The sequence below is a fragment of the Trichoderma harzianum genome (assembly GCF_003025095.1).
Source record: "Trichoderma harzianum CBS 226.95 unplaced genomic scaffold M431scaffold_2, whole genome shotgun sequence".
NCBI lineage: Eukaryota > Fungi > Ascomycota > Sordariomycetes > Hypocreales > Hypocreaceae > Trichoderma > Trichoderma harzianum.
Window position 1 is genome coordinate 1,474,066 of NW_020209250.1, and position 20,402 is coordinate 1,494,467.

Genomic DNA, 20,402 nt, shown 5'->3' on the forward strand with positions numbered 1-20,402 from the left:
CGTCGGTCAACAAGTTGCGGCACCCGCTCAGTTGGAATTCGTCATGTACTCGTTCAACGTGCAATAAACCGTAGATGTTGCTCTCTATATATTGTCTCCCTCCCTGTCCACCTTGGCCTTTTGGAAATAAACGCTCACCGACGCTTTTGTGTGTTTTGATGCTGCCAACCACAATGTTTTCTCCCTTCAAAGAAACATCATCACCCCCGATCCCCTGTTTCTCCAAACAGCACATCGGTTTGACTCATCACACCTCTTCATTTTCCCAGTCCTTCTCCTGAAACATGGGCGGGTTCCGCGAACCATTCACTTCCAACTTTTCCAGAAACTCTGGTGGGACGGTCGGGATGTATTTGCGCTCCCTCTCTCTGTTGACACCTCCAAAACCTGCTCCATATGATACCAGCATGTCCGTTACTGATGGTAGTGCAAAAGGCAGCATGTAAGATGGATTCAGTAGCAAACTCTTGGGAGTGCTATCTTCGTCATCCGAGTCTGCACCACCAGGCGTTCTGATTTGAACACTTTTGGGAGTTGACTGTCCATTTCCGTTGAAATTGCTCGTTACTGGCGTAGTTGGGACGCTTTCCGACGCCTGGTTGCTCTTCTTGAGTGCCCCCTCCTTTTGGATTGCCAGAAGATATTTCATAGCACTGGGAGGTAGTCCCTTTTCACCAACTTCGGCGCGGTAATGCGTGGCTGAATGGATCAGTTGCTGAGGTGTCATTCTCTTCAGCTGTTGGAGAGTGTCGACCAAGGCCTCCAGGTCATCAGCATTCAGCGATGAAAAGCATTGTAGCCATTGCAAAAGTTGGATAACGGGGGCGAGGTGTCGCTTGGCCGCATCCATTGTGGTTTCACCAGTTGAGTTCATCTCGCCGCCTTCGTAGTGCTCCGCCTGTCTGTTGTTTGTCCGCGCCCAGTCCTCCACCATTGAGACGTTCATGCGGATTTGCATTGCCTTTGTCCTGGCTAGATACTTACGGTTCGATATGACTCTGTTGAACAGTTCGCATCCAAGCCAGTAGAGGAGTTGAGAGATGATTTGTGATGTGATGACCGAGTGAATGTCGTACAAGTCCAACACGAAGAGCGTCGACGACAGCAGTGAGGTGACATTTCTAGGGGCGGGCTTCGCCCTCTGTTTTGGAGACGGCGGACGGAATCGCTTCTCAAGAGGCTGCTCCTTAACTGTAGACTTCCTCTTGAAGATCTTCCATTCGTTTTGGAATGCAATGTCCTCGAATCCCGGGATCGTCTCGTGTTCCAACATGGCAGGATCAAGAACTTTATCCAGGCGTCTCTCGGCATCTCGCACGATTAGCACAAATATCTCATTGATGAGTTCCGCAAGCTGGGCCTGGAATGTTGTTGTTGCCTCGACCAATCCAGCATCTTTCTTGAGATAATGTAGGAGGAGCGTCGCGTTTGAAATCCAAAAAGCCAGAATGGTCATGTCCCACTGGGATTTTTCAACGACAGCGTTGATGCGAGCCATTGCAGATACGAGCAGTCTTCTCAGTAATTCTGGACTAGCATGGTAGTGTGCATATCTCGCGCTGAGGAAAATCATGTTGGCCGGGACTGGTTTCTGTGATGGCGACCGCTGGGGGGTCATCTTGGTGACCACAATATCCAGTATCCGATCCAACTCGTGCTCTTGAAAGACAAACATTTGGTCGTGGAGGCAGCGACTCCAATCGAACTCTGCTTGTTCTTCTTCAAAGTCATCCATCGGCTAGTAGTAGGGCGTGGGGGGTTAGCCAACAATACCAAACAGATATGAGAGATGGAGGAAATAAAACAAAAAAGAACTAGGACTATTCAGACATACCTCCGGTTGATCGTCCATACCAACGTTGCCCAAATCAACTTCTAGATCGCGGGCACTCTCCATCATTAGCCGTCTCCGCATTTCGTTTTCCGCCATTTCCTCCTCGAAGCGGTCCTGAGAGAAGCCGGGGTTATAGAAATCGCCCATGATACCTGCACTACCAATGGAATAACCATTGTCATGTAGGTAAAATGACATGTCGCTATCTGGGGGCACAAAGTCGAACGCCGTCCGTCCGGAAGATGTCTTTTGTTCTGAGGATGCCCCCTTGTCCAGCAACAATTTCGATATGCCCTTGTGGCGATTCGTCATTGCCCACATGAAAGGTGTCCATTGGTTGCGGTCTTGTTGATTCACATTGGCGCCTGCCTCGATGAGAGCCTCGACGACCTTCTCGTGACCCTGGAGATATAAGTTAGCTAGCTGTCACAAGCATATTTGATTTCTTATTTTGGTATTGTGAGAGCGAGACGAACAAAGCAGCTGGCATATATCAGTGCGGGGGTTCCATCGTCGTCGGGAAGATTGACGTCGACAAAGGGCTTTGCATCTCCCTCGAGGAGCTTCTTGACCTTCTCGGTGTCGCCGTTGCTGGCCGCCATGGTCAAGGCCCTTTGTAGTATGTCCTTCTTCTCCGACTCCGTCATCTTGTCGTTTGTTATAATGGCATCCTCATCTTCGAGCGCCGCTTCGTTGCGATGCGCAGCCTGGGCCGCCAGCATTTCCATGAGTCTGGCGTCGCTATCCTTTGGGCCGCTACCGACGAAGTCGTCCTGGTTCGAATCGTTCAGGGACAGATCCCCAAAGTTGAGTGGCTTTGCGAGCACCGGTGAGGTGAGAAACTGGGACTGGCCTATCCAGAAGTTAGCAAGTCCAATTCTATGCAAGGGATGCTCAGGTGTTGGCTATAAAGGGGGCCTTTGTTCTCTTCGCCACACAGCACAACCCACGACGCAACGCACCTTGCCAGCCGTCGTACATCTCCGTCTCCGGCATTGTGAATTCTCCCGCTGCGTGTCTTCGATCGTCCAGCGACGTGGGAAGATCAGCCGGAATGGTTCGCCGCTTCTCGCCGCCATTGTCGCTGCCAGAGTCCCCAGGATCCATGGTGGGAGGAGGGGCAGGACCAGAGTGTCTGGCTCATGGGATGCCGCAGCCGGTGGTCGATGCACGGGCGAGCTCGAGCTCGAGTTTGGTATTGCGATCGTATCAGAGGCCGCTGCTTGTTTGCTCGAGTAAAGGCGCGTTTCGGCCGACGTCTGGAGTCGCGTGGGAGGTGGCCTTGACAAGAGAGCGGTCTACTATCCTACCCACTTTCAACGGTTGTGAGCTATAGGTTCGTCATCGGATACGGACATCGACCGGGTGGTCCGTGCGCAATCTCCTTGGCCAACTCAGTGCACCTTATTGCACGATCAATTCCCCGTTGAAGAAAAATTAAGGTGCTCACGGACGGCTTCATCAAGCGACTGGGGAAACGATTTATCTATTTATGCTTTTTTAGATACCCTTAAACTTTTATTTTTCTCCTCTCAAAGCTTTCTTTCCTTCTTCTTTGTTTCGGTGGCTAAACCACAAATTGGTGCTAAAGTACAATGAAATTTCGTTAATGCCCAAATGCAATTTCCCGTTCTACGCCACACGTTTGCCAAAGGCTCGGAATCGCTTGACTCCTCCATCAGGTATCATGGTAAGCTTCACGTGCGTAAGGGGTACATCTCCAACCGCAGACACAAATTTGTGCTCTTGATCAGGCCCAGTCTTGCTGGGTGATACAGCCTCAACCCATCCCTCAGAGTTCGCTTCGGGCTGGCCCTCTCCTTGCCATGACAGACCGTGGACTGCAACCTTTTGCGGGAAATTTCCTCTAAAGTGCGCCGTGTCCACGACAAACTCTTGGATGTACCCTGGGGCACCCAATTTGACAATCGTCCAGTCGACGTGGTCCTTGCCTCGCGAACGCTTCGTCTCCCAGCCATCGCCCATGTCCTTTCCGCGACCTGGCAGCAGCAGGTTGTCTTTGGTACCAAAGTGCTGATCGCTGCACGAGATGGCAATGCCACCGTTTTGCGCCGCTGCAAGATCGAAAACGGCGTCCTTGTCCTCGGGGAATACAGGCACTGCGTGTCCAAACAGACGGAATCTGGCAATGCCTCCATCCGGGTACATGTTGAGTCTTACGTGGGTGTATTGCTTGTTGGTGGGCGCGTCAAGCTTCCAACCGTGCCTTTGAGTTGGCCCGCACTCTCGAATGTCGAGGATGGCTTCCCACTTGCCTCGACCACCTTTCCATGAGACGACCTCTTCGTCATTGTCACTGAAGCATCCCTCCACAGAGATGGCAGGAGCATTGTTGCCATTGAAAAAGGCAGTGTCTATTTCAACACCCTTGACGGTACCAGAAGCGACACCAAGCCGGATCACGACCCAGTCAAACTCTTCAGAGTTGTGGCGTCTAGTCTCCCAGCCGTCGTACCAAGCTCCGGTATAGACCATCTTGCCTGGCTGGCTGATGGGGGCCGTTGGGGTTAAGAGGTTGTTGGCCTCAGCAAACCACTCATCTGAGAACCCGAGAACCTTGCCACCCAATCCCGCTGAGACGAGATCTGATGCATTGAAACTCGTGTCAATAAATACACGCCCATGTCCGTACATAAGTAAATGGGAAGGATGAGCTTACCGATGCATGCTGGCCGAAATGTCTTGTCAATTTCCTCAGCACCCAGCTGTGTTGCCTTGACGGCATCGAGCTTGTACTCGACCTCATCAGCAAACGAAGACATTGTGTGAGAAATCTGAGAGTAGACAGTCTGATATGACACTAGAGAGTGAATTCGCTCGGGAGATGAGAGTTAAGAGAAGCAGAATACGGTTGATGTTGTTTTCTGTTGAAGTCGCGTGCCCCGACCGCCTGATAAGCAGAACTGCGGCCCCCTCCTTGAAGTGGACATTGCATGTGCTGTAGATAATCGGCCACCTCCGAAGCCGGCCGGCGCTGAGACCCGGCGTCAACCGGCCAAATAAGCGGGGAAGCGCATCAATCCTTCCAAAGAGTGGCTTGTATTAAGGTCTGTGGCCGTCTAACATCAGTTGGCCCTTGTAATTGTAAATTGGTGGTTGCTGTCTTATCAATGGAATGCAGCCAAAGAAGCTGGCTGATTGGAGTTTATGCTTCGACAATGTCTTCAATGAAAAGTAGTCGAGGGGATACTCGAGCGGATAGCCATAGGCGATAGCCACCCTAGATTAAGATTAAAATGATGAATCAACAATTCTATTACGTGGTGCATATATCATGAGACGAAGGATATCTTACGAGTGCTTTGGCATGTACAAGCAGCCAGTCGCGGAGCTTGGCCCCTTAGCCGCCACCTTTATTTTTTTCAGGCTTCCAGCAACGTCAATCGGAAGATTAACTATTGGTTACCGATATCGTGGACCAGATTATTTAGCCCGGCAGCCTTCAAAGATGCACACACGACCAATTGTCTTCTTCTGGGATTGCACATGGGGCCTGTAACCGTTCGTTCGTCTCCCCTCCTTTGATTAGAATGAGACAAGGCAAATGTAGGGTAAAGATGAAGGATGCGGTCCCCAGAAATGTCCGAGGCCAGCCGGTACACTCATTGCGGAGAAGAGGTGGCTGGACCTGCGCCTTCGGATCAGCGAAGCAGTCCGAGAAATTCATCTGCCAAGGCCATTTTGTAATGCTTTTGAGCACGCGCATTCTAATACGGGATGTGTCACCACTGCATTTGAGAACCTATGCTGTGCCAATACGCAATTGAAGTCCAACAGTTCCCCATACTCGCTGACGGTGGACGTACGCTCATGAGATGAAGGCACAACCGGGTTATTGCGTAGATAACACGCAGTGACACGGCTTAAGTGTCGTCTTTACTTGGACACTGCACATGGAGTTACACCTTTGCTTCCACCACCTCGTATCCACGCCCCAATGCCACTCAATTGACGTGCTGCCAAGGTACAATTATGTTTATTCGCTATCCCAGCGCCTGCTTCAGGGCTTCCCCGCGCTACGGCCCCCATATTTGGCCACCGTCGTGCTTGTGGTTTGCTAATCGACGGTGCTGATTGGTCCAACTTCCCGATTGCTGTTATCTATCGTATTCCCCACAGCGGCATCCTAAGCCGAATCGGTGCTTAAGCCTGGTCGCGCGGCCATGACGTGCTGCAATCGGAATCTACATCAATAACTCGTCACTGATCCGAACTGCCTTCATCTCTCTTGATTGCTGCTCATTTTTCTCCTCTTCATCCATCAATACCCTGTGATCAGCCGGCATAGCTCAAAGTAGCCAAGGGCAAAAGAATACCAATCAGACTTCCAGCTCCAGTTGCTGGATCATCACGGGACTTGTTTTCCGAAGCTTTGCAGCAGGACTGCGTCGGAGCTCTGTCCGCTAGCCTATCAAAACTTTCCATCCTTCAATATCATTTATTTGTTTTACATTATCAGATCGACGTCATGGCGAGCGCTACGGGCTTACCAGAACGATTTCCCAACGGCTCCGAGGAGGGGCTGGCAGGCCGTGAGACTGAGCCGCTTCTTGGCCGCCCTGGAGATGTTGCGCAAGAAGAGGGCAAATCAACTCTCAATAACCTGGTCCTAGGTATGTACCTCCTCGAGATTGCATCACCACACATAGATCGGACGTAAGCTTCCCTAACACGAAGCAAACAAGGCACTGGCATCATCGCGCAGATAGGCATCTGGCTCCTCGTCGTGCTCGTCTGGGCTAGCGTCTTCACCAAGCCTCTCATCCTCTTCTCGGGACACCCTCTTGCCCAATCCTTCGCCGTGCTGGTGTTGGTACAGTCGGTTCTGTTCCTCCAGCCCACCCATACAAGCGATCAGAAGCGCCTCGGGCAGCGTGTCCACGGCCTGCTGAACCTTATGGCATTCCTCTCCCTCGTCGCTGGCGTTACCATCATCGAGTACAACAAGGAGAAGAGCCACAATGCGCATTTCCACTCGGCGCACGGCTATCTCGGCGTCATTACTTCCATCGTGCTCCTGCTGCAATACCTTGTCGGCTTCACCATGTGGGCTACGCCGAAGCTGTATGGAGGCGAGGACAACGCCAAGGCCATCTGGAAGTACCACCGGTACAGCGGATACTTTGTTTTGCTGCTTCTACTGGCTACCATCAACAGTGCGACTCAGACCGACTATAACAAGAACGTGTTGAAGGTGAAGCTCTGGGCTACCCTAAGTTTGTCGGCTCTTGTTGTTATTGGGATTTTCCCCCGGATTCAAAAACAGAAGCTGGGCTTCAGCCGGCCGAGTGTGTCGCTTTGAGTTGGTCGAGAAGGTCCGGTCTGTAGTCCAGCCAGCTTGTTTGAAAAAGTGCTTCGTTATCACCTGGTCATTGCAATGTAATTGAGCCTCTCTTCTCTTTTCAGTTATGTAGTTATACCTACACAATACATTTGATGCAAATTGGCCAAGATTCGTCCATTGATTAAAGTACCCAGTCCTAGGTGCATGTGCTCGTATATCAATCTTGTGCATAGAATACAAAGCACCACAGTTTCGGATAAGAAGAAAGATACCACAACAGCTCAGCCATGTAATGGGAGCGCATTTCTCGTCGAGAACCGCAGCAGTTTATTTTTGGCCATGTTAAGCTTTACAATGCCGAAGCACGAGGATCCGCCGACCCTGGACTCTAGTATGAAGAAAAGCAATTTCAATGGTGGAGTCTCTGGCAAGGAATTGACAAGGAAGCCTCAACTGAGCCGGATTGCAGTGCTAATATTACCGGACTCCCGAAAGTGATGACGAGTGGAGAGTCCTCGTTTAGGTCCAGGTAGGACTTTTCCATCCCCGGTAGCCATTGTCTTCGGGAAAAAAAAAAGAAGGAAAATAAATAAGAAAAGACTCCAAGTTTTCGGCTTGAAGGCTGGGAAAGGGTCCCGAAGTGGAGCGCAGAGTGCGTTGTCTGGAAAACTAGACCTGTTCCTGACCCGTGGTGATCTAAGATCGCCATTTCTGTGGAATTCGGGTACGATTCATTGTTGATCTCGGATACGCGGAGACGGCGCAGTGGTTGACAGCGTTTGGAAGAGTGCGGATTTGCACATGTCAGTTGGTGTAGCGACGAGTCAATACAGGCGATTCCGAGCAGCAACAGCTAGCATGCCTCTAGGCAGGGCTTAGGTCTGTTGGCTTTAGAACCAAACGTACAAGTGCCCGTTGTCTTAAATACGACTACCTAGCTAGGTACTCCGTAGTAGGTATTGTAGATATCTTACCTTTGGCCTCTCTCTTGTAGAGGTCTTCCATACTAAGCATATCAAGGCTGCCGCCTCACGGCTTGCTTGCCAATAACTATGACTACAGGCATAATGTCAGTTTACCTCTAAATCGTCCATTCGCAGCGCCGTGCATTTGCATTAGCCATTAGCAGGCTCAGAGCGACACGTGTCTCCGTCGTGTCCACTTCCCCAATACGGATTCGGCCAGGATCTCCAATGGTGCGCCACCGACGCAATAGCGGGCCGCAAATTCACTCTCGACGTCACCCACCCGTTGGGACAAGGCGCCTTCCCGGTTTGTCGCCCGTACGGGCACAGTACGGTAGGTGCTCGTACTGGGGGTTTCGGTTGTTGCTGATGACAAAGAACGGACGCCTTTTGGACCACGACCAGCCGTGATCTGGAAATAGAAAGCTGTCGATTGTGGCGTCAAGTTTCCATGGCTCTCTCCAGTTCCCGAGTGCCGGATGCTTAATGTCTGTTTTCAACTGCCCGCTCCCTCTCCCCATCATCTCCTGCAGCAACATGTCACATCGTACCCAACATGCTAAGGGTTAAAATAGGTGAACAAATTGCCCGCCAGCGAGTGCGGCTGAACCTCCCCCTTTGCTACCACGACAAGTTGCTTTAGTAGCGGGTTACTACGTCATTGCGCTCCTGGACGCTGTGCTCGTTATACCTCAGAATGCCGCATCGTGACAAAGAGCTCGGGTAGCGGCATTGTGGCTTTCGCGATATCGGTCTCGTCGCATGTCTCAGTTGTAGCTTGGGCCGGTTTTCTCATTTCTTAGGTATGTGGTGGATGGTGGCGTGATGCGGTGAAGACAGACAGGAAGCCCCCAAGGGCCCGGCAAAGAGCATATCCACGCCGCGAGCAAGCGATTCCGCTGGCACGGCAAGCGGGTCGTTTGCCAACATTGAAATGAGCTATGTACGGAGTACTGTGGATACAATCCAGTGTCCCGGACAAGTTGCTCCCGCTTCTCTGGGATTTTCGTCGAAAGACGGAGAACTATTATGTACCTGACGGGGCCGTCGATGAAAGGGCCTTCCGAGTACATAGATTACGAGGTTTGGGTTGCCACAATCTCATATTACATGTACGTGCGAGTCAGCGAATACCTTGATTAGTTGCACAGCCCTCCAAGGTCCAGCTGGATAGTCGCACCGGAGTGGAAATATGTAGAGATACTCGAGTGAGCTTGCTCGTGCTTTAGGGGGTGAGCCATCGTCAGAGTTTCGCCCTTTCGTTTCTCCCTCTCCCTAGGCCACTCTCACCTTTCGATGGCTCGGACCGATCACCCTTCCGCCAGGCTGTATTGCATTGCATCCAGTGCCAAGGTGGGTTTGGTTTTGGCAAGTTTTGCATCACCTTCCCTGCCACTTATATCGGTGGCCGATTCTTTCTAGCGGATAGACATCATCCACTCCCCACCGCTACGGCCTACAGGGGGGTTCTTTGAAGTATCCCAAAGACAGATAGTTTGGCATCCTATTAGGTGGGTGGGTATAGAGGCCGCGGACGCAGGCGAATGGTCCGGGCTTTGGGTGGTCATAGGAGGTGTCTGTTTAGCTGTCTGGTTTTCCTTTTTGTTCCCGTTTGCACGATGCCTGTGTTTGGGTGAGGAATACTTGTACATGTCAGTGGCGGTCTCAAAGAAGGGCATGGAGTTGAGTCGAAATTCTCGCTTACCATGTATACTAGGTTTGGAACATTATGTCGGGGATTTTTACCAATTATAACGGACTAAAAATAACCTCATTTGGCGAAGAGCTTGCATCCGAAAAAAGAAGTCTACCTACAATCTACCTACACTTACAACATACAGGGTCAAGCAAGCCCGGACAGTCAAGGTATGTAGTCGTGGGAGCGGGGGGGTTTCGGTTGTAGCTGCGCACAAGCGTTCAGGTGACCTCGGGGGAGGTGACGGAAATGGAACAGCAATATGAGATGATAATGAGTTCGCCAAGGATCACAAAGTTTCTTCTCTCTCGATAAAAGAAGGGATAATACGAAGTATTTGCGGCTGCACCGGGAGACAGCCTTTTGCCCTGCTTCACAAATGACGTTGCTGCAGTAGGCCCCGTGGGGGAGATGTCACATACTGACTGGGGGGACTTTTTGTTTTGCTCTTACGAAGCCGGGCCTGCCTGTGTCTTGTTCCCATTTGTGAGACATGATTGTACGGTGATGCGCCGTCATCAGACGTACAGAGCAGAAGTTGAGAGCGTCGCCGCCAACGGATCAGCGGTCGATCTGTCGGTCTATTCCCCGGAGGGCATCGCATGTTGTTCGCGTTGCACGGAGGACACGAAACATGTACAGTATCATTTGAGGTCTGCATGATTACATGTACGTCACAACATGGCCTGACAAACTTCGAGTGGCCGTGATTCGTCCCTCGTACCCGGTGTTGGCCATCCCCTGCAGGCGGTAGCACGGCGTCGGCCTCGCAGCCTTTTGGCCAGGATCCATTGCATGAATGCCCTTTTTCTTCCATGGATGGTGGAAGGGCATAGGCACATGTCATGTACACACAAGCAGGGAGCGGCCGGATAGGAGAGCCGCTGGACGGGGACCAGTCAGCTGTGGCAAGCATGGAATACAGGATTGCAACACAGCATGAGGCATTGCTCAAACGGCCAGTTCGGAGCTTCGTTGGATAGGGCTAGTCCTGGCTGGCGTCCGGGGAAAGGTTGCGTGGATGTGGATGCTAGTCGAGATCAATTTGCAGGGCTCGAGATTGCTGGTACGGTGCTCCGTACGAGTGCAGGCAAGCTCGCAACTTGGCTACATGTGCTAAGAGATCCATGGATGGCATCGAAGCTTTTTTGTTCGGCGCCGCTGTGGTCTGTAAGCTGCTAGCGTGCAATCTGCGTAACCCACGCGCCCCTGGCTGGTGGACCCGAAGTCGAGCTGCCTGAGCGAAGGGTCAAGGAGGCCATCGTGTCGTTCGTCTTTGATTCCCGAGGGATCGAAAGGCACAAGTGCTCATGTTCCTTGTTCGGACACGCCACCACCTGGTACCCGTCCCAAACATGTACAAGCACTGGCCTGGCTCGTAACCTCCTCGCGATGGTACCAATCTTCCATGGCGGTGCCACTCTACCTGGCACTTTCGAGGGTAAGGTATCGACATGTATCCTCAACCGCATGTAAAGCATCAGCATCGGGCCGCACCATTGCATCGATACGGCGGTCAGCATTTTAGGCCGGACCGAGCAGACAGCTGTTTTGACTCCATGTACATGTCCTACACCACTGGCGCTGAAGCCTCAACTCGCAGCTGGCTGACAGATAGCTGTATTACCAGAGGCATTTCGCATTCAATGTTGCTTTAAGTGCCCATGTTTCACCTATCTACCTGGACACTTCCCATACGAATAGCTGTGGCACATTCAAGGCCCTGAAGCGAGGGAGTGGTTCAACAGGCGCCACGCAGCCAGCCAGCCGGTTCTGTACATGTACCTGCACTGTAGTCATCCATCCGTTGATATGGGATGGATCAATGTCTTCACGTTGTCAGCGGTCAGCGGTCAGCACCGTGCTGAGGTTACATGTAGGCGTTGCGTGAGCTGCCGTTGCTTGGATACACGTTGTACCTATGGCATCGACGACAGGTCGAGCGTACATGTATGCAAATGTGAATATGGAACAGACACGTCGACAACATATGCCCCGTTTGCAGGCAAGCGTGGAAAGCAGCCCGCCCTGAGGTAAGTCCCGTTAGCCTGGAAGCCAAGCCGGAGAGCTGAGATGCTCTGTACTCCGTAATTTGTGTAGACAATCCGCGTGGCCGCAATTTAGAGTTGGGGGAAAAGGCACGCGAGCTTCATGATGCCCGTTAGCACGACCAAGACCCTCTATCGCTTTGTACGAAACGGCCTGGTACAAACGCTCGGAGTACTTGCTAACTTCAAGTTATTCAGCACGAATTTAGGTGCGGCTACAGGCACTGCTAGCGTGTTCAAGCGGCTTTAGTACTTGTACGAGCACATTGATCTGATCCATTGAATGTATCCACGAACGTGCTTCATATGTGTTTGGCGTTTACAACCCAAGGCGTCGGTTCAGTCCTGCGTTTCCCAGCGCAAAGGACGAGGAATACATGTGCCTGCACCGCAAGCACAGTACAGGTAAAAAGGCAAAATCCCAGATAGACCGTGGTAATGAAAAAGAGAGAAAAAACCTCTTCACACCCCTTGACGTGGGGCTTCCTGGGATCGCTGGATTGGTTCACCGGAAGGGCCTTGGGGGTTGGCTGGTGCTTAGCGGGCTCTTAGTGAATAAGGCCTGGGCTGATGATGAACGCCAGCCTCCAGTTCCTGTCGTCACCTACGTCATAATTTTTTTTTTCGCTCCCCTAAGCGGCCTGGCACTGGCCCTTGCCGGGGGGTGTTTCTGGGGGGGCGATGACATGGGGGGTTTTGTGGAAGCGCTTTTTTGGCATGCAGAGCCAAACTTTGCCCGCCAAAACCAGACCATGCAATCCATCCAGTTTCTGCGCCCCCGTCGCGAGCCTCTGCAGCGTTCTCCAAGTTTTGTTTCCCCCCAAAGAAAAGGTCTCCGGCTCTGCAGCAGGCCTGGACCTGGAGAGCCTAAGCAGCAGTAGTGACAGCAGTACTGTCCTGTACGGAGCAGTGGCGGCTGCAGCAACCAGCACGACTGGACGGAACAGTAGCAGCAGCACGACTTGGCTCTCCCTGCCATCTCCCCACCCCTGCCCTGGCCCGTGGCTCGACTACCGCAACGATACCAGAACTGCACTGCACTGCTTGTGCTCGCTATACCTGCCGCACCGCTGTGACGTGTGAGGAGGCCCTACAGGGAAGCACAACCACCACCAGCACTGCGCTTTTCCCGCACCAGACACTTGACCTCCAAACCTCTCCACACAACCAACCCGTTTTGCCCGGCGTAGCGAGAACACGAGAGCGAAATAGAAGCCGAGGCCAAAGGGGAACGGAGACAAGAAGCAGGAAACAAGACACAGAGTGAGAGAAAAGAAAGAAAAAGCAAAGAGACAAAGAAGGAAGCAGAGTCACGAGTCACAGACAGAAACAGAAAGGCAGACGACAGATAGTCTGAAGAAAGTAAGTGAGAAGAGCCGGGCAAGGAAAAAAAGAAGCAGGAAAACAAGACAGGTAGACGGACAGACGGCCAGTCATTCAGTCAGTCAAAAAGACCAGACACCTGCAGAGAGACCACGCAGACGCCAGAAACAGATCCGAGAAGCCATCACCGCACTGGCTGGCCCCTCCTCTCCGCCTTTGCTGTCCTCTCGCCAGTTACCGCTGCCGTCGTCTCTGAGCCTTTCCTGCACCTTGGATGCTGCCGCCCTGTCCTGCGTATGCGGCATCCCACTTGCCGACCTGACCTGAGAGATCCACCGCCATCCCTCTTCTGTGAGAAGAGGCATGAGGCATGCCACGCCAGAGCTACTCGGCCGAAAAGAGAGCCCTGTTCTCGCCCTCTCTCCCCATCCCGGCGTCTTCTTCCTCAACCACAACCTCGACTGAGACTCCGTCTCCAACCTCGACGGCCTCCTGGACGCGTCGACTGGAGCTGCCCACCGGACCCTTTACTCATTGGACCGTCGATGATACCGACCCGACCGCTGCGAGAAATGGACGAGTGACGGCCAACACCTCTCAGGATCGATATGCGCATGCCAAAAGCGCAATGGCAGCACGCCGCTCTAGCTATCCGTTCTCTTCCTCGAACCCAACTGCAGACTCGACTGCCTCTAGGCCCTCGGTTTCGCGGCGTATAACTGATGTGAATGGCCGGGGTGCCAACGATGATGACTACCAGGATCAGGATCATGACCAGGAGCAAAATCAGTACCAGAACCAGAACCGGGACGATGTTGATGTCAATCTCCATGTCGATACCAGTGCCAATGCCAATGCCCACGCCAGTGCCAATCTCGACGCAAATGTCGATGACGAGCACGACAGCCATACTTCCTCGCCCACTACTCTACGCTCCTCTGTAGTCAACGGTTCCGCAGAAGGTGAGACGCCGACGGCTGAGGGACCAAACCAATCGCAGCAGAAGCTTGTTGAACATCGGGGAAAGTTGATCCGCCATCTGGAGCTGCGGGACATCTCCGCTCAAGAACTGCCCTTAGGCCAGCCCGATAAGGCCCGCGTGGCACCCATTCTCGAGGATGCAGTCCTGAATTCCCCCTATCCAACCTCCTCTGCCTTTACCACCACGTCGACCGAGTCTGGAAACACAATCCGAGGAGGCATGACCCCGGCACCCATCGCTAGCACTCCGTCGTACCCTTTCCCTCGGATGGCTATGCCGCCTGGAAGCCTTGGCCCGTCAGGTTTTTCTCAACCCCCCACTCAACCTTCTCCTGCATCAGGTTACTCCCGTTCTCCCCAAGCGATAGCCTTTGAGCATCGCGGCGTGCTCGATAGAGTCCTATCAGAGACGTCCACACCGGCTTCGGTTTTGAATTTTCAACCGGGAGCCACCCCGCAACCCGATAACTTTGATTTCCCCACCCCTAATCTATATGATCTCTCGTTAATGCTTTCCGCAGAGCCAGGTCTCGACGCCTGGTGGAGCACTGTCGTCCAGGTCATGCGAGAAGTGTACAAAGCCGAGCGTGTGACGTTGGCAATCCCGGCCGATACCACTGACATTGAGAATGTGCCGTGGGGACAAAAGGCTACATATAATGAGCATGAGCAGGATGACCTCAGTATGGAATACTTGGCGAGGGGCACCAGTGCGGTGCAAAGTACGGAGAACGACGCCGCCGATGATGTCGCCGCCAGCCCTACCGCCGGCACGCCCGTGGACGGGCCAAAGCGACCTGCTTTCGCAAGCCGTCACTCGTTTACCAGCTTCGAAGAAAATAAGGAGAGGTCGCAGGACGGACTGGTAATGGCGGCACCTCGTCGGCCTGCATACTTGACGAGGAGCCAAACACACTCTGCGTCCATCCACACAGCGGCAGCACCCGAAAATGACCACGCCAAGCTTAACAAGAGCACCCTGGAGCAGCATGACTGTATTGAAGAAGAGCAACAACAGCAACAGCAACAACGGGACATTCCTAGCTGGGAGGCGTCTTTTGCGGCCAAATACAACGGCCAGGGCAGAGTCCTCCCGGTTCTCCAGGCTCTCGATTATGAAGCCGACCCCCTGATTGACAACACCGGCGTCATGAGAGTATTAGAGCGTGGGCGACCTGTAGCTTTGACGAGGAACTATCCTTACTTGGCGCCAGTGGCTCCGTCTGTACCGCCGATGGGTCAGACAGGTGTCCTCAGGTCTGGTCCAAGAACACCCGGCCAAGAGCTACCGAAGAGACCAAAGAACAAGAGATCCGACTCTGCGACCAAGCTGTCGTCCTTCTTTTCCGGCGCCACTGGTGCCACCCGTGCCTCCATCAGAGCTAAGGTTCATTTTGGTGACACCATACTAGATGACGACAGCCCACGGCCGCCCACCCCCAAATATGAAGAGTACGAGCAGACTCCTCCATCGCCATGGTCGCAATCTCCGGCCCCATCACCCGCAGTTAGACCTGATCCAAAGGAAAACCCCTTCTTCACCGATGCCACCGTTGACGAGGAGTCTTTCAACCCCGATCCCACGCCGACAGACTACACCACACTGCGCCCTCCCGAAGCCATCGGCGTTGATCACTCATGGACGGTTTTACACATACCCCTTTCGAACGTCTTAGCCTCTAAGCTACAACCCCACCCATTCAAGCTTGATGCCACGACAATGCACCAGAAATCGCATTCGAGAAGCAGCCAATCACCAGAGAGTACTCATCGCCAGCATCTTACGGAACCCGAGACTCAGAAGAAAGACAAGCCTGCTCCAATTGCTATTCTGTCCATTCTGAGCCCCGTCATCCCATACCCGGCCAATCTACGGCACTCGCTAGAGCATCTTGCACCACATCTCGCCACGTCCTTTTCGCTGTCTCGGCACTATACCAACCTCGAGACAGAACTTGCCGGGCTTAAGCGTAGAAGACCATCTACGGCTGGATTTGGTGCAGTCTCGGCATATGGGCGGCCCATTGAGAGCGCTGCGTATCTCGCGGCTGACGAGACGGCTGTTTTACAGCAGTCATTAGCGGGGAGCATCACCAGCCCAAGCGACTATTCTGGCATTTCTAAGAGTACAACTGACTCCCCGACCGGCACTCCAGGATGGGATTCAGGGGCTCTGGTCTATCTTGCGGAAAGACGGCAGCCTGCAGCGAGCCCAGCTGGCATCTCCCAGTCCTCGGGAGGTTATTTCAGCAGCAAGCTTGCGAGGCAGAACTCACAGCGGTCTCGAGCTGGGTCCAAGGACGACCCTTCGGGAGATGTGCGACCATCTCGCTTGTCTGGTAGCAAAGTTCCTCAAACTCCCCAGGCTGCCATGATGGACACCGACGAGTTGGCAGATAGGCACACAGGGCGCTCTGATGAGCCTAATCCAAGAGACGTCCACTCCCGTAATAGCTTGGATGGGAGCGTTGACCTGGACCCCTTGGCGGGTGATAGATACCCTGAGTCTTTGAAACTCGAGCAGGGCCCGTTCAAACGAAGCCACACCCTTCTGCACAGTTACGGGGCAGACTTTGCTTCGACGTTCCAGTCCCTGCCCCCTGGCGCCAGTTTGCCCGGCCGGCCCCCGCTGGCGTCTAATGTAGGCGTTCTGCATAGGAGCAGCTCATTTATCGCCTCAGCTGCCGACATGCCACCGCCTTCTGACAAATTGAAGGGCCTCATCCTGGACTCGCTACCCGCCCAGGTATTTGTTGCGTTACCGCAGACGGGCGAAATCGTCTGGGTCAATAGCCGTTACCTGTCCTACCGAGGACAGACAGTAGCAGATTTGTCCGCAGATCCCTGGGGCAGCATCCACCCAGACGAGCGCGATGAATATCTTAGCGCCTGGAGTCACTCACTGCGAACTGGAGAGCAGTTTTCTAGTACCGTGAGAATCAAGAGGTTTGATGGCGCTTATAGGTGGTTTTACGCTCGCGCTGTGGCTTCCAAAGACAAGCGTGGGGCTGTTGTGCAGTTCTTAGGTTCATATCTGGATATTCATGAGCAGCGCATAGCAGAAATCAAGGCCGCCCGCCAGCAGGAAGTTGAGGCCTCGGAAGCGAAGCACCGCCTACTGGCCAACCTGATCCCGCAAATCATATTTACTGCGACTGAAGAGGACGGCGTGACATTTGCAAACGAGCAATGGCTGTCTTACACCGGCCAGAGCTTTGATGATGCACTGCGCCTGGGTTTCATGGATTTTGTCCATCCGGAGGACTTGGCCAGGTGTCGCATTCCTTCTTCGCAGCCGACATCTCCACCGTCATCATCAAACCGAAAAGACAATGGGAGCTCTGTTTCTAGTGACACCACAAACACACCTACCGGCGCAACAAAGGAGCGTCTGGCGCAGTCTCAGGGCCATGGACGAAAACCGAGCAAGCAAGTTGACTCTGGCAAAGAGACTGGCTATCAGCTTGCCAATCCCGAGATAGCAGAGCTTGCCAAAAAGGGCGTCATCAAAGTGGGTACAGACTCCAATGGCAGACTATCCTACACGACGGAAGTACGGCTGCGTTCAAAGACTGGAGAATATCGATGGCATCTCATTCGCTGTGTCGAGATTGACACCATTGACTTTGGTAGCGGCGCGAGTTCCTACTTTGGCTCTGCCACGGATATAAACGATCACAAGCTTCTTGAGGCGAAGCTGAAAGAGGCCATGGAATCAAAGGGCCGTTTCTTGAGCAACATGTCTCATGAGATTCGTACACCCCTTATAGGGATATCGGGCATGGTGAGCTTCTTGCAGGATACCACGCTCAACGAAGAGCAGCGCGATTACACCAATACCATTCAGACTAGCGCCAATAGTCTCATCATGATCATCAACGACATCTTGGATTTGTCGAAAGTAGATGCGGGGATGATGAAGTTGAGATATGAATGGTTCCACACACGTTCGCTCATCGAAGACGTCAACGAACTCGTCTCGACCATGGCCATTTCCAAGCGACTTGAGCTCAACTACCTGGTCGATGCGGATGTCCCAGCATGGGTGAAGGGAGACAAAGTTCGGATACGCCAGGTTCTCTTGAACGTCATTGGAAATGCCATCAAGTTCACGTCGGAAGGAGAGGTTTTTAGCCAGTGCAGAGTATACACTGGGGACGACTCAACTGCGGGAGAAAACGAAATCATGCTCGAGTTTATCATCACTGACACTGGTCGTGGCTTCTCTGAAGAAGAAAAGGCTCTTATTTTTAAGCCTTTTAGCCAAATCGACGAGAGTAGCACTAGACAGCACGGTGGCAGCGGACTTGGTCTGGTTATTTCAAGGCAGCTTGTCGAGCTCCATGGCGGCAAGATGGAGGGGACGGCAGTCATGGGCCAGGGCTCAACCTTCACATTCACGGCTCGCTGCTCGCTACCTACGCTCGAAGACCGGCCTATAATGCCAAGTAGTCCAGGGTCAACCGCGACACTCGTGCCTCCCACATCTGCTGAGGTCGGGCAGCGTGCCCATGATGCGATGCTCCCTCCCACCCCAGCCCAGCGTGGGCACGTCGGGGATGCGGCAAGTCTTGTGGGTGGCGAATTCATTTCTCCTGGAGGCGATTCGACGGGGAGCTCTAACCAATCTCCTCACTCTGGTCAGTCACTTGTTACCGATCGGTCGTCCATTACATCAATGAATACGGGGCTGGCTCGTTTTAGCGAGGCTGCTAAAGCTAGCGGCCAAGACTTGTCACAAATGAAGCTTGAAATGCCATCCGATCGGAGCTCAGCAGCACGGAGCGTAACGCCAGACAAGAAACTGCTATCTGAAATCTTCCGCCCGCCAATGTACTTGATACTGATTATCTGCCCGCAAACACACAGCCGTGAAGCTACTACACAGCACATCGAGATGACACTACCAAAAGATGTACCCCATCAGATCACCGCTGTCGCCAGTGTTGAAGAGGCCGAAAATTATATTGGCGGCGATGACCCGATCCGGTTCACTCACATTGTCATTAACTTGGGTGAGGCCGAGGCGGTCATCAGCGTCATGGACCAGATTACCAAGTCCCAGAAGATGGATAGCACAATGATCCTGATTCTCTCGGACTCGGTCCAGCGTCAGGAAGTGATGAAATACTCATCTGGCACCAAATACGAGCAGCTTTTCTCGGATAATTTGGTCAACTTCATTTACAAGCCCGTTAAGCCATCGCGCTTTGCAGTTATCTTCGACCCGGACAGAAGACGGGATTTGAGTACCGACTGGAATAGATCGACCGCACAACAAATGCTTGAGAGCCAGAAGGCAAGCTCCCTAGAGCTTCAAAAGCGCATGGGCAACAAAGGTTTCAGAGTTCTGTTGGTGGAAGACAATCCGGTCAACCAAAAAGTAATGACCAAGTTCCTGATGAAGGTTGCTGTCGATGTAGACATTGCAGTCGACGGAGAGGAGTGTCTCGAAAAGGTCTTTTCGAAACCTCACAACTACTACTCTCTCATATTGGTGAGTTAATGAGAGCCCTCTGATTTTTGACAAAAGAAGATGAACTTGTTTGACTAACGTCTGTCGCAGTGCGATCTCCACATGCCACGCAAAGATGGCTATCAAGCCTGCCGAGAGATTCGGCAATGGGAACTTGGGTATGGCTTTCCTCAGATGCCAATCATTGCGCTTTCCGCAAACGTAATGTCGGACGTTCAAGAAAAATGTGCTGCAGCGGGATTCAGCGACTATGTGACGAAACCTGTGGACTTCATCGATCTCAGTAGAGCGATGGCCAGATTCTTCTAACCTCCGGGTTTCTCTTCTTCTTTACCCAAAATTGGTTTTCGTTCTATTTCAAAACCCACCGTTTGTGTTGGGGAAATCTCATGAACGAAGGTTGGCGGCTTGTAGAGGATGTACATGCAACAATTTCCTCTCATGAGCCTCTTCTTCTTCTTTTCTTCTTCTTCTACTGCATCATCGCCATCATCATCATCATCATTCTCCTCCTTCTTTATCTCTTCATCTTTCTTTCTCGCTCTTCATGACTAACCCGAGACATTCGAGCAGTCATGTGGCATCACGTTCTACAGCAGGCAAATCACGTTTTGAAGGGTTTTCTTAACGGGTTTCTTGGCCACTTGGCCGCCTGGTCCACTCTATGGATGCTTTTAGTGTGAGATGGAAAGATGGGAGGGTTGAATTCATTTTGACTCCCCTTCTTTTTAGCTTTTCTTTTCCTTTCTTAATCTTTTTTTGTGGAATTTCTTC

General features: G+C 52.6%; 4 protein-coding genes across 4 annotated transcripts; 3 read left to right on the top strand and 1 right to left on the bottom strand.

Annotated features, from left to right (window-relative positions):
* Nucleotides 1-247: 247 nt before the first annotated feature.
* M431DRAFT_490605 (hypothetical protein) lies at nucleotides 248-4,617 on the bottom strand (the record flags this gene model as incomplete). Its single annotated transcript, XM_024916822.1, has 6 exons — nucleotides 248-1,738; nucleotides 1,835-2,236; nucleotides 2,311-2,687; nucleotides 2,797-2,969; nucleotides 3,471-4,440; nucleotides 4,515-4,617. 6 exons carry the CDS (start codon nucleotides 4,615-4,617, stop codon nucleotides 248-250), a joined length of 3,516 nt encoding a protein of 1,171 aa, XP_024778654.1.
* Nucleotides 4,618-6,061: 1,444 nt separating this feature from the next.
* Nucleotides 6,062-7,313, top strand: M431DRAFT_503936 (hypothetical protein). The gene is made up of 2 exons (XM_024918380.1): nucleotides 6,062-6,468; nucleotides 6,541-7,313. The coding sequence occupies exons 1-2, from the start codon at nucleotides 6,324-6,326 to the stop codon at nucleotides 7,155-7,157; spliced, it is 762 nt and encodes a 253-aa protein (XP_024778655.1). The 5' UTR covers nucleotides 6,062-6,323; the 3' UTR covers nucleotides 7,158-7,313.
* Nucleotides 7,314-10,739: 3,426 nt separating this feature from the next.
* M431DRAFT_478116 (hypothetical protein) lies at nucleotides 10,740-12,098 on the top strand (the record flags this gene model as incomplete). Its single annotated transcript, XM_024915639.1, has 4 exons — nucleotides 10,740-10,970; nucleotides 11,029-11,241; nucleotides 11,505-11,833; nucleotides 12,047-12,098. 4 exons carry the CDS (start codon nucleotides 10,740-10,742, stop codon nucleotides 12,096-12,098), a joined length of 825 nt encoding a protein of 274 aa, XP_024778656.1.
* Nucleotides 12,099-13,799: 1,701 nt separating this feature from the next.
* Nucleotides 13,800-19,937, top strand: M431DRAFT_76013 (hypothetical protein; the record flags this gene model as incomplete). The annotated part of the gene is made up of 2 exons (XM_024922417.1): nucleotides 13,800-19,649; nucleotides 19,719-19,937. 2 exons carry the CDS (start codon nucleotides 13,800-13,802, stop codon nucleotides 19,935-19,937), a joined length of 6,069 nt encoding a protein of 2,022 aa, XP_024778657.1.
* Between the last annotated feature and the right edge of the window lie 465 nt (nucleotides 19,938-20,402).

What these genes read in the sequence shown, in the direction of transcription:
- M431DRAFT_503936 (XM_024918380.1), top strand. Translation starts at nt 6,324, where the DNA reads ATGGCGAGCGCTACGGGCTTACCAGAACGATTTCCCAACGGCTCCGAG. An exon ending in TCTCAATAACCTGGTCCTAG is followed by an intron (nt 6,469 to 6,540) that starts GTATGTACCTCC and finishes GAAGCAAACAAG; the next exon opens with GCACTGGCATCATCGCGCAG.